At 36.9% G+C, this 14,385-nt stretch overlaps 1 protein-coding gene across 1 annotated transcript in view; it reads right to left on the minus strand.

Annotated features, from left to right (window-relative positions):
- The window catches only part of TAOK1 (TAO kinase 1), a 111,787-nt gene that overhangs the window by 73,484 nt on the left and 23,918 nt on the right, over window positions 1-14,385 (minus strand). Inside the window, exon 3 of the mRNA XM_081109557.1 lies at window positions 12,531-12,753. Within this exon, the coding sequence (XP_080965683.1) occupies window positions 12,531-12,662 (132 nt within the window). The 5' untranslated portion in view covers window positions 12,663-12,753. The remainder of the gene's footprint in view (window positions 1-12,530; window positions 12,754-14,385) is intronic.

A 14,385-nucleotide genomic window follows, 5' to 3' on the forward strand; every position in this document is an offset into this window, starting at 1 on the left:
TGATACCACAAAATACAAAGGTTGGTGACTTAGAAATGGTATTACAGCAAAAATATTCAATTCTGGGGTACATTCAAAATTTACTCATCTACATGGTGCACTGTTTCCCAAACATCGAGACAGTTAACAGAAAACACCTGCTCAGAGCAGTTGCTCTAGACTCCTCCTCTATGCTTTCATGCAGTATACCTGGGGTTGTCCTAACCTGAGCCTAAATTTCCTAACTTCCTAAGTCAGCTTTTTGTTTTGTTTCCCACCCTAATTTTATTATACAAATCTGTCAGGCATGATGCTAAGTTGATACAGCATGGTGAACCTTTACGCCTACCACTAGGTCAGAAGTCAGTAACTTTTTATATAAAGAGCGAGATATTAAATATTTTAGGCTTTATGAGCCAAATACATGGTCTTTTTCTGTTGCATATCCTTATTCTTTTTTCAATGTAAAAACCATTCTTAGTTTGAAAGATGAGCAAAAACAGTTCACAGGCTGGATTTGGCCCAAGGGCTCTGTAGTTTCCAACTCCTACCATAGAATAATCCTTGGTTAACATTTTGCCACATTTGCTTTTAGACTCTCTATCTCAACATATATAATGTTTTCACTACATTATCATTATTTTATTATTGAAGAGGATATAAGTAGACATTCTCACTCTTAGTTCCAAAATACTTGTTCATATATCTCTTGAGAATAACAACATTCTCTTGAATAACCACAGTACAATTATCAAATTTAGGAAACTTAGCATTGATATAACACTATTATTCGATATATATATATATATATATATATATATATATATCCATATTCAAATTTCACAAACTATCTCAGTAATATCCTTTATAGGAATTTTTTCCAATCCAGGATCATGAACATTGTGTTTAATCACCAGGTCTTTCCAGAGCCAGATCCTGATAACTAGCTTACACTAATTTGCTTTTGTTGCCCTGGTTAATCCTTACTTCTGGGACTATGGGACATCCTCTATCAACCACAGCTCTCTGAAATAACCCAGCCTGGGTAAAACCACCCAGAAACTATCGCATAAGAAGGTCCAAGCACTAGAGAATCACACCCCCCCCCAAAAAAAAAATTCTATTCCATGGGTGAGGAAATACAATGTGCACCTTCTTACCTTGTTAGAAAAGCAAGTTCTCTTCATGCTATCAATTTAAACTTTTAAATGTGTTTTCACCTCTGCACCCTCACTGTCAATATCTAGTTTAAGCCCTCAGCATTTCTTTCCTAAATTATTACAAAAGCTTCATAATCAGTCTTTCTTCTTGATTTTTGGCACATGCAATCTTTTCTCCACACTGCAGTAAGAATAAACTTTCTATATCACAAATGGAAAGACAGTATTTCTGTTGTACCTCACTTCCCTCAAAACTTCAGAATAAGGCTCACATTTTTAGTATAGTGGAGGAGGCTCTCCTCGAGAGTCCTCACTTGTGTTTCTTTTTTACCTTTCGCTGATCATATCCTTAGTTCCCACTACAACCTTAACTCAAAACATAACTACACCAGTCATACACTTCAACAAAGACTACTGACAAGTTCTGGATTTGGGATAATCCAATTTTATAGTTTTATTTATTTAAAATGTTAAACCACTGATATTTTGCTGATATGTGATTTAATTCAGCCCCTTTAATGAAAGGAAAAGGACAATAATATTACTTTCTCCATTAGATAGATTATTTGGAAAGGTCTAAAGAGAGCCTACTGAAATGTTATACTTTTCAACAGTAACAATGAAAGAACAAAACTCCAAAAACACATATTTTTACAGAAGGACATATGAAAAGTCCATGCAAATAATATTAACTAAAGGAAATTTAAATACTAATTCTTGCCATGATGCTTGTGCTAGACCATTCCTAAAGCCCAAATTAACCATAAAGCAGGCATCTATGTAAAACAATTATCAGAAACTATCAGAGAGCAACACATGCAGGCAAGACTTTAGAGACTAGAATCCTCCAGAGAAGAACAGTATATAAAGTGAGCTGTAAATTTACTCCAGCTTCATGCCTGAATTTGTTGTAGAGGAAAAGAGTCCAAAGAGACAGAGGCCAAAGACAGGAGCTTCCAAAGTGGCTGGAATTTAAAAGGCACAATCTTAGAAAAGACAGCTGAAAAGCAGCTCAAAAATCTGCAAAGTAAATAGTAAACTCCCAAGTATATATCTGCATAAGACTCCCAAAAACTCAGCAAAAAACAGGCAGCTGGAAAACGAAAGCGATTAACAGAGCTTTCAGAAGACAAGAAGAGCTAGAGAGATGGAGGTGGGAATTCAAACCCACTAAAATGGTTGAGCCTTGAAATTCAGTTGGGATTCCAGAAGAGCCATGCTTTAAGAATAAGGGCCAAGGTCCTAGCTGGTTTGGCTCAGTGGACAGAGTGTCAGCCTGTGGACTGAAGGGTCCCGGGTTCGATTCTACTCAAGGGCACATGTGTGGGTTGTGGACTCGATCCCCAGTAGGGGGCGTGCAGGATGCAGCCAATCAACGATTCGCTCTCATCATTGATGTTTCTATCTCTCTCCCTGTCCCTTCCTCTCTGAAATCAATAAAAATAAACAATTTAAAAATTTAAAAAAAGAAAAGAATAAGGGCCAAGATCTACTAATAAGGGAAAACTGATGTCAACTAGCCCTAACAAAGGTTAAAACAAAGCCTCTCAAGGTGATTCACCAGTATTTTATCAACTTGCCAAAATAATAACAACAACTGTTTTTAAGAAAAATAACATCATTCAGAACATCTAAAAATTCTCCTTTAGAATGAAGCAATCAAAAATTATGTCATGCAGCCCAGCTGGCATGGCTTAGTGGTTGAGCATCGACCTATGAACCAGGAAGTCAGAGTTCGATTCCTCCTCAGGGCACATGCCTTGTTTTCAAGCTCAATCCCCAGTAGGGGGCATGCAGGAGGCAGCCAAATCAATGATTCTCTCATCCTTGATGTCTCTCTTCTCTCTCTTTCCCTCTCCCTGGCTCTCTGAAATCAATAAAAGTGTATTTTTAAGAAATTATGTCATTCTAAAAAATGGACCAAATACTGAAAAGGGAAAAACTAAAAATATAAACAGACCCAATGGGGATTCAGATGTTGGAGTTGCCAGAGACTTTTTAAAAAACAAACAAAATGGGAACCCAATAAATATTTTAGAAGATATACAAGAAAAATTGCAAAAAGAAAGCTGAAAGACAGAGTTGAGATACTGAGCATTTTTTACATTAGTATTTGAGAAGTGGTAAAAGTGCCAATTTAACTAAAGTAAATCAAGAATATAGCCATTATAATCGCTATGGTAACAGAATAATAAAAATACATTATCAAAAGGTTAATAGAGTTAAAACTTGTATTACTCATGTCTTTTTGTGTACTATAATTTGACATCTGGGGCCTTGCTAACAAAAAAGGTCTGCCATTCCCAGGTTTGGTTAATTCCTAGACTCTAGACTAGAGAGAATAAACAAGCACATCTTACATATACAAATCACCAATCCAGAGCTGATTATCTTCAATGACTCACACTCTGAACCCCCATCTCCCGATCTAATCGGCATAGGCCAAGTAATGGACAACTAGGGACAGCCTCTATACTCCTGCCACTCCCGTTCCTTCCCACAGAAATCACAATAAAGGTTCTTGCCCATGTATTTCCCTTGATTCTTCTGCCTCCTCAACTAAACCAGTACTTCTTCATGTGCCCCCCTTTTGGCATGGTGTACTTCCTTTCCTTGGGATCTGTGAGTTTTACAAAATATCTATTCTTTTCTTTTTTACTGTTAATCTTCACCCGAGGATATAGATGTTTAGAGAGAGTGGAAGGAGGTAGGAGGATATAGAAAGAGAAACATCGATGTGAGAAAGAGACATCAATTGGTTGCCTCCCACACACACTGGGAACGAATCTGCAACCCAAATACTGTCCTTGACCAGGAACCAAACCTGTGACCCTTCAGTGCATGAGCTGAGGCTCTTCCACTGAGCCACAGTGGCCAGAGCACAAACTATCTTTCAATGGCAGTTATTACCTGACCTGTTGGCTTCCTCATATGTGAATAATAATAAAACCTATACTTTAAAACAAAAATAACAATATATACTTGACTAATGCAAAAGATGACAAGAATGAGGAGGAATAAAGGAAGAACAGATAGGACAAATAGAAATCAAATAGAAAACAATAAACTTATGTCCAGCTATATTAGTGACTGCATCAAATATAAATATGTAAAACACATCAATGAAAACAACGATAAGCCAGAGAAAAAAAACTCCTTGACACTGGTCTTGGGAGCAATTTTCTGAATATGACACCCAAAGCACAAGCAACACAAGCAAAAATAAGTAAGTGGGACTACCTCAAATTGAAAGCTCTGTACAGCAAAAGAAAGAATCAGCAAAGTGAAAAGCAATATATGGAATGGGAGAAAATATTTGCAAATCATCAAGAAAAAAAGAAGAGAAGGCTCAAATAAAATCACAAATGAACAAGAAGTGAAAACTGACACCACAGAAATATAAGGAAATAATACAATTACATGCCAACAGATTGAACAACCTGTAACAAATGGATACATATATATATTTTTTTAATATACTTTTATTGATTTCAGAGAGAAAAGAAGGAGAGAGAGACAACGGTTCTCAACCTTTGGGTCGCAAACAATGAAAATACATCCTGCATATCAGATATTTACATTACGATTCATAACAGTAGCAAAATTACAGTTACGAAGTAGCAACGAAAATAATTCCCTAACCGGTTTGGCTCAGTGGATAGAGCATTGGCCTGTGGACTCGAGGGTCCCGGGTTTGATTCTGGTCAAGGGCATGTACCTTGGTTGCGGGCACATCCCCAGTGGGGAGTGTGCAGGAGGCGGCTAATCGATGTTTCTCTCTCATCGATGTTTCTAACTCTCTATTCCTCTCTCTTCCTGTCTGTAAAAAATCAATAAAATATATTTTTTTAAAAAAGAAAATAATTTTATGGTTGGGGGTCACCACAACATGAGGAACTGTACTAAAGGGTTGCGGCATTAGGAAGGTTGAGAACCACTGGATTAAAACATCAATGATGACAGAGAATCATTGATTGGCTGCCTCCTGCATGCCCCCGATTGGGGATCAAGCCCGCAACTCGGGCATGTGCCCTTGACCGGAATCGAACCTGGGATCCTTCAGTCCACAGGCTGACACTCTGTCCACTGAGCCAAACCAGCTAGGGCTGGATATATTTTTAGAAACACACAATCTTCCATGGTTAAATTGGGAAGAAACAGAAAATCTGAACAGACCAATAACTATTAACAAAATCGAATCTGTAATAATAATAGTAATAATAATAACTTCCAACAAGCAAAAGCCCTTGACCAGAGGCTTCACAGATAAACTTGACCAAACATTCAAAGAAGAATTAATACCTATCCTTCTCAAGCTATTCCAAAAAACTGAAGAGGAAGGAAGGCTCACAAACTCAATTTAGAAGGCCAGTATTACCCTGATACCAAGACTGGACAAAGTCACTACAAAACAATAAAATGATAGGCCAATATCCCTGATAAACATAGATACAAAAACCTCAACAAAATAATAGCAAATCAAACTCAGCAATATTAAAAAGTTCATACACCATGATCAAGTGAAATTTATTCCTAGAATGCAAGGTTGGTTCAATACCTGCAAATCAAATTAATATGCTACACAACATCAACAAAATGAAGAATAAAAATCATATGATCAGCCCTGGCCAGTTATACTCAGTGGTTAGAGTGCGTCGGCCCATGGACAGAAGAGTCAAGGGTTCGATTCCTGGTCAAGGACATGTACCTTGGTTCCAGGTTCCCCAGCTCCAGCAGGGGTGCGTGCAGAAGGCAGCTGATCGGTGTCTCTCTCTCATGTTGGTGTTTCTCTCTCTCTCTTGCCCTCCTCTTTCCCTTCCACTCTCTCTAGAAACCAATGGAGGAAATATCCTCAGGTGAGGATTTTTAAAAAATCATATGATCTTATCAATAGATGTAGAAAAAACATTTGACAAAATCCAACATCCTTTTATGGTAAAAACTGTCAGCAAATTTGGGACAGCGAGGACATATCTCAACATAGTAAAGGCCATATATGACAAACCCATAGCTAATATACTCATTAAAAAGCTGAAAAGCTGAAAGCTTTTTCTTTAAGATCAGGAACAAGGCAAGGATGTCCACTCTCACCATTTTTAGCACAGTATTAGAAGGCCTAGCCACAGCAATCAGATAAGAAAACAAAATAAGAGGTATCTCAATTGAAAAAGTAGAAGTAAAACTGTCATTTTTTGCAGTAGACATACTATATATACTCAAGATTCTGCCGTAAAACTAGTAGAGCTAATAAATGAATTAAGTAACAAGACACAAAATTAATATTTAGAAATCAGTCGAAACCGGTTTGGCTCAGTGGATAGAGCGTCGGCCTGCGGACTGAAAAGTCCCAGGTTCGATTCCGGTCAAGGGCATGTACCTGGGTTGCGGGCACATCCCCAGTAGGAGATGTGTAGGAGGCAGCTGATGGATGTTTCTCTCATCGATGTTTCTAACTATCTCTCTCCCTTCCTCTCTGTAAAAAAATCAATAAAATATATTAAAAAAAATATTTAGAAATCAGCTGCATTTTAAGACATCAATAATGAACTATTAGAAAGAGGAATGAACAAAACAATCCCATTTACAATTGCATCAAAAAGAATAAAATACCTAGGAATAAATTTAACCAAGGAGGTAAAGGACCTGTTCTCAGAAACTAAAACATACTGAAGACAGAAATTAAAGAGGATATAAATGGAAGGATAATACGGTGCTCATAAGAATGAACATCATTAAAATGTTCATACTACCTAAACCAATCTGAAGATTCAGTGCAATCCCTATTAAAATACCAATGGCATTTTTCACAGAACTAGAACAAACCCTAAAATTCACATGGAACCACAAAAGACCCCAAATAGCTAAAGCAGAGCAATCTTGAGAAAGAACATAATTGAAGGTAGCATGTTTCCTGATATCAAAATATACTAAAAGGCTACAGTAATCAAAGCAGCATGATACTGGCATAAAAACAGACATATAGAACAACGAGCAGAAGAGAGGATCCAGAAATAAACACACCTATATGATCACACCCTAGGTTCACTGCAATATTACTTACACTAAACCAAGATATGAAAGCAGCCTGAATGTCCATCGATAGACAAATGGATAAGGAAGATGTGGTAGCCCTAACCGGTTTGGCTCAGTGGATAGAGCATCAGCCTGCGGACTGAAGGGTCCCAGGTTCAATTTTGGTCAAAGGCATGTACCTTGGTTGCGGGCACATCCCCAGTAGGGGGTGTGCAGGAGGCAGCTGATTGATGTTTCTCTCTTATCGATGTTTCTAACTCACTATCCCTCTCCCTTCCTCTCTGTAACAAATCAATAAAATATATTTTTTTAAAAGATGTGGTATACAGGTACACATAAACAATGAAATATTACTTAGCTAGTCATTAAAAAAAAAAGAAAGAAATCTTGCCATTGCAACACAAATGGACCTAGAAGGTATTATGCAAGGTGAAATAAGTCAGACAGAGAAAGGCAAATACCATATGATTTCACTTATATGTGTAATCTAAAAAGCAAAATAAACAAAAAACCCAGAAACAAACTCATAGATACAGAGAACAAACTGACAGTTGCCAGACAAGGGATGAAGGTGGAGGGATGGGTGAAAAGGTGAAAGGGAGTAAAATTTACAAATTTCCAATTATAAAAATAGTCATAGAGTTGTAAAGTACAACATAATTAATGTGTTAATTACTTATTAATTTAATTAATATATAGTTATTTTAATAACTATGGTATCTGATGGGTACTAGACTTATGGATTGATCACTTTGTAAGGGGTATAAATGTCTGATCACTATGTTGTACACCTGAAACTAATATAATATTGTATGCCAACTGTAATTGAAAAATAAGTAATAAAAAAGATCAATACACATAAATCAGCTGTATTTCTATACAGCAACAATGAACAATCTAAATGGCAATTAAGCAAGTAATTCCAATTACAACAGTATCTAAAAGAATAATAGACTGATGAATACATTTAAGCAATGAAGTTTAACACACATTGAACATTGCTGAACAAAATTAAAGAATCTCTAAATGAATGTTTAGAAAGACATTCTGTGTTCGTGGATTGAAAAATTTAACATTGATTCACAAGTGGAAACACAGAGGAAAAGATATAGAGCTTCCAACCACCATTTATGAAGCCCTCCACCTGCCAGACATCAAGTTTTTCCCTAATGTTTATGCACTGCTGAAGGTCCTATGTATTCTTCCTGTGATGAAGGTTGAGAATGAACGCTATGAAAATGGACGAAAGCGTGAAGCTCACGACTAACCTTTGAATAGCAGGAGTTTTAAATTTACTATTAAAAATCTGTAATGAACAGTTAAATTACCAGAGAGTGAAAGAAACGTGAGCTTGCCAAACAAGGATTTCAGTGTAAATTTTGTCTTTACTCGATAATCTTAAACAAGTTACTGTTAAACATTGAAGGAAGAACCTGCCTTCCACATCTGGGTGTGGCTGTTATATTCCTTTGTTGAGCCTATATCTTCATAAGCTTTTTAGCAAGTATATGTTGAACACTTCTGTTTCATGGTCAAGCCAGGATCAGAGGCCATGGATACTGACAACAGATTGGTCTGTTTTATTCTGTCTTTTTTCATGATTACATCTACTGCCTCGTCTTGATTTATAAGCAAAACCTAGTCCTAGACAATCTACAAAAATGTGTTTTGTAGCTTATCTAGGAATAATACAGAAAATATTGCTGTTATTTTTGGTGAAGAAAGTCAATTTTGTACAGTTTATTTCGACGTAAATAAAATGTGAATTTGTTTTTTTAAAAAAAGAAAAATTTAACACTGATTCAGATGCCGATACTACAAACATGATCTATACATTTAAGCAATCCCTATCAAAATTCCAACATATTTTTTAACAGAAATGGAAAAGCCAATCCTGAAATTCATATGGAATTACAAGGGGCCAAAAATAGCCAAAATTATACTTAAAAAGAACGAAGTTATTCCTGACTGCAAACTTACTACGAAGCCATATTAATCAAAATGGTGATATATTAGCACAAAGATGAATATACAGACAAAGAGAATAGAACTGAGAGTTCAGAAATAAACCTATACAATATGGCTAATTGATTTGACAAGGAAGTCAAGAAAATGCAATGAGGGAAAAATAATCTCTTCAACAGATGGCACTAGGACAATGATGGCAAACCTTTTGAGCTCGGCGTGTCAGCATTTTGAAAAACCCTAACTTAACTCTGGTGCCGTGTCACATACAGACATTTTTTGATATTTGCAACCATAGTAAAACAAAGACTTATATTTTTGATATTTATTTTATATATTTAAATGCCACTTAACAAAGAAAAATCAACCAAAAAAATGAGTTCGCGTGTCACCTGACACACGTGTCATAGGTTCGCCATCACTGCACTAGGATAACTGGATTTTCACATGCAAAAAAATAAAGCCAGACCTCCACCTCACAACACGTACAAAAATTAACTCAAAATGGATGTAAAACTCTTAGAAGGAAACACAGGGGTAAATCTTCATAATCTGGATTTGGCAATGAATTCTAAGATATGACACCAAAAATACAAACAACAAAAGAAAAAAACAGATAAATTGGTCTTCATCTAAATTTAAAACTTTTGCACATCAAAAACATTTTCAAGAACGTGAGAAAAACTAGAAGATGGTAGAAAATATCTGCAAATTCTGTATCTGATAAAAATTTAATATTAAGAATACATAAAGAGCCCTAACCGGTATGGCTCAGTGGATAGAGCGTTGGCCTGTGGACTCAAGTGTCCCAGGTTCGATTCCGGTCAAGGACATGTACCTGGGTCGCGGGCACATCCCCAGTAGGAGATGTGCAGGAGGCAGCTGATCGATATTTCTCTCTCATCAATGTTTCTAACTCTCTTATCCCTCTCCCTTCCTCTCTGTAAAAAATCAATAAAATATATTTTTTAAGGAATAAAATATATATATATAGTTATAAAAAAATAAAGAAAAAAGAATACATAAAGAACCCTGAGGCATCAACAACAAAGACAAAACCCTAACTTTAAAAAAATGGGAAAAGGACTTAAATAGACATTTCTCCTAAGATATATAAATGGCCAATAAGCACATGAAAACATGCTCAACATTATTAGTCATTAGGGAAATGCAAATCAAAACCACAAGATACCTCTTCACACCTACTAGGAAGGCTACAATCAAAATAAAATAAAATAGGCATTTGTGAGGGTATAGAGCAGTGATCGCGAACCTATGACACGTGTGTCAGAGGTGACATGTGAACTCATTTTTTTGGTTGATTTTTCTTTGTTAAATGGCATTTAAATATATAAAATAAATATCAAAAATATAAGTCTTTGTTTTACTATGGTTGCAAATACCAAAAAATGTCTATATGTGACACGGCACCAGAGTTAAGTTAGGGTTTTTCAAAATGCTGACACGCCGAGCTCAAAAGGTTCGCCATCACTGATATAGAGTAATTGGAACTCTGCTACCTGCTGGTGGTAATGGAAACAGTGCAGACACTATGATGTAGTTTGGCATTCCCTCAAAAACTTAAACATAGTATTACATGTGATCTGATATTTTCACTCTTAGGAACACAGCAAAATTTAAAAACAGGAAATGAAATAATTGTATGCCAAAGTTCACTGTAGCATTTATTCACAATAGCCAAAAGGTGGACACAATCTAGTGTCCACCAATAGATGAACAGATAAACAAACCACAGTACATACACACAATGGAATATTATTCAGCTATAGAAAGGAATGAACTACTAATAGATGTTACAACATGGATGACCTGTGAAGAGATGCTAACCACTGTAAGTGATATAAGCTACACATGAAAGTAACAAGTATCATATGATTCTATTTATATCAAATATTAAAATAGGCAAATTATAGAGAAAAAGTAGATTAGAGGTTACCAGGGGCTGGGTGGAGGGAGAAATTTGTATTGCTAATAGATACAGAGTTTCTGTTTGAGGTGATGAAAAAATTTGAAAATCAATAGTGGTAATGGTTGTACAACATTGTGAGTAAAATGAATGCCACAAACTATATACTTAAAAATGGTTATTTGATTTCTTTTTAGCATAAAGTACACACATACACACTAGGAAAAAGATACTGGTTCATATTCTTCTGCCAAATAATAATCCTTCATTTTCACAACACTAAATAGACTCTGTTTGGGACTTTACAGAAGTCAAGTGTTCTGCAATGTTTAATTCTATAGCAATACAAGTGATAGAACAATGAGCTAAAAATTCTAAATATGTGCTCAACCTATGTGGCTTAGTGGTTGAGTGTCAACCTATGAACCAGGAGATCAAGGTTCATTTCCTGGTTAAGCTGCACGCCTGGGTTGCAGGCTCGATCCCCAGCAGGGGGTGTGCAGGAGGCAGCTGATCAATAATTCCCTCTCTCATCATTGATGTTTCTATCTCTCTCTTCGTCTTCCTTTCTCTCTAAAACTAATCCTATATAATAAAGAGGTAATATGCAAATTGACTATCACGCCCTCACACAAGATGGCCGCCCCCATGTGGTCCAAGATGGCCACAAGATGGCCAGCAGGGAAGGGCAGTTGTGGGTGATCAGACCAACAGGGGAGGGCAGTTAGGGGCAACCGGGTCAGAAGAAGAGGGCAGTTGGGAGCAACCTGGCCTGCAGGGGAGGGCAGTTGGGAGGGCCCAGGCCTACAGGGGAGGGCAGTTAGGGGCAACCAGGTTGGTAGGGGAGGGCAGTTGGAGCTATCGGACCAGCAGGCGAGGGCAGTTGGGGGCGATCAGGCCAGCAGGGGAGGGCAGTGTGGGCAATCAGGCTGGCAGGCAAGAGCAGCTGGGTGTGATCGGGCCTGCAGGGGAGCAGTTAGGTGTTGATCAGGCTGGCAGGGGAGTGGTTAGGGGGTGATCAGGCTGGCAGCCAGAAGCAGTTAGGGGCAGTCAGGCAGGCAGGCAGGCGAGCAGTTGGGAGCCAGCAGTCCTGGATTGTAAGAGGGATGACCCCTGTCGAACATCCCCCAAGGGGTCCCAGATTGGAGAGGGCGCAGGCTGGGCTGAGGGACACCCACCTCCCAAGCGCACAAATTTCGTACACCAGACCTCTAGTAAAAATATATTTCAAAAAAATTCTAAACATGTAAGGTAAAGCAAAATAATATTCTTTCGAATTTCTCAATAATCCAAGAAGCTCAATAAATAAAACTATTCTCATATTATACACACACATCTATTCAAGTGACCATAAAATGTACTCTGGCCTATATCTCTTTGTATTATTGTTTTTTACTCTGCCAGAACTGGATATTAAGTAAATATAAAGGCTTACTGGTCACTGACAGTAAGCCTTTAACACTTACAAAATACACTGCTCCAAAGCTTCCATGGCCAATTTCTCTGAGGTCTGTGAAGAGCTTCTCTGGATCTTCTTTGAAGAAGAGCTCTGCAATTTCAGGGTCCTTCAGGCTGCCTGCTCTGTTAGTTGATGGCATCCTGCTGGGCAATCAGCTGTTTGATTCTAATTTTGTACTTGCTATCCCAATCCTTGGTTCATCTGTATGAATGAAGCCACTTTGGCATAACCTATTGTAGAGAAATGAGAGAAGAAGAAAAAAGTCAGGGAAAGCAAAAGCTGCTAATAATAATTAGTGTAAAATTATTTTCTAACAGCCCATATAAAATCATCTCGGGTCTGGAAATTCACTAAGAAGGAAGTACGGCCTACTAATACAGTAGTTCCTAAACCTGGTTCATTATCTGAATCACCTGTGATGCTTAAAAAAAAAAAAAAAAATTCCGACTATATCTAGCATATAAGTATATACTATACTTACACTTCTAAAGTTAAATATTTAAAAAAAATAAAGTTAAATATTTTTATCTTGAAAGATTTTCTGTATCAATACTTAAATATTTATCTAATCCTGATGTAATGAGGATTAGATAAATATTAATTTAATACACAGACTATTAAAAACATGCACAACTCAAGATGTACCTATAGTACGTTTCTAAAAACAGAAGAATCCCGTCTATTACTGATCTTCAAATTTAAGAAAATACACAAAATATTTAATTCAGTAAGCTATCTTTCTTTTCCTTTTAGATACTATATGCCAGTTTTCAATCAACTCTAATATAGTCATTCCAAAGTAAAAATGCAATGGGAGAAAGTAATAAATTTAACACAGACACTGGTTCCCCCTAAAACTGATTTATACAAAATATGGCCTTTAACGTATCTGATTTGTGAGATAAGTAAACACTATAGTAAATTCCCTGGTAGTTCTGCTACCAGTTCCTTTGTATCATATTATCCAATTTTAAAAATGACTCTCATAATTAAAAGGCTGGGTTCTGGAATGATATTACCAGGATATGAATCCTGACAACACTATTTATAAACTGTGACTTGGGTAGCCTCATTTTCCTAATCTGTAAAGTGAATAACTTACACAGTAGTTGTGAGGTTTAAATGAGTTATTAAATATAAGCACAGATTAATATTCTGATACAGTAAGCACTACATTAAATGTTAGCTCAGTGGTTCTCAACCTTGGCCGCACATCAGAATCACCTGGGAATCTTTTTAAAATCCTAATTTCTGGGCTTCATCCTCTGGAAATTCTGTTTCTTTGTTATGGGGTGGGGCCACGACATTAGTAACAAAGAAATAGAATTTCCGGAGGATGAGGCCCAGAAATCAGGATTTTAAAAAGATTCCCATGTGATTCTAATGTGCAGCCAAGGTTGAGAACCACTGTATTAGCTATTTTAACTTGCTTAAATTCACCAATTTGAAGAAAAAAACTCCAAAATTGATTTCACAAGACTTCTAAGGAAAATTAAGTTCTAGCCAATTCTCCCCATGTCCCCTATATAACTTTTTTTCATAATGTATTTTTATTGAATTCAGAGAGGGAGAGGGAGAGATAGAAACATCGGTGAAAGAGAATCATTGATCGGCTCCCTCCTGCACACCCCTCACTGGGGATCAAGTCTGCAACCCGTGCATGTGCCCTGACTGGGAATCGAACTGTGACTTCCTGGTTCTTAGGTCGATGCTCAACCACTGAGACATGCTGGCCGGGCCCCCCTATATAACTTTTAAGCAGCTGTCTCACTTTTAGGAAGTCACTGAACCAATTTTACTTCTTGCTAGAAAACTTTCATAACTAAATAATACACATTTACATGTCTTTTGTACCTCCCTAA

Source organism: Myotis nattereri (genome assembly GCF_964212035.1).
Source record: "Myotis nattereri genome assembly, chromosome: 16".
Taxonomy (NCBI): domain Eukaryota; kingdom Metazoa; phylum Chordata; class Mammalia; order Chiroptera; family Vespertilionidae; genus Myotis; species Myotis nattereri.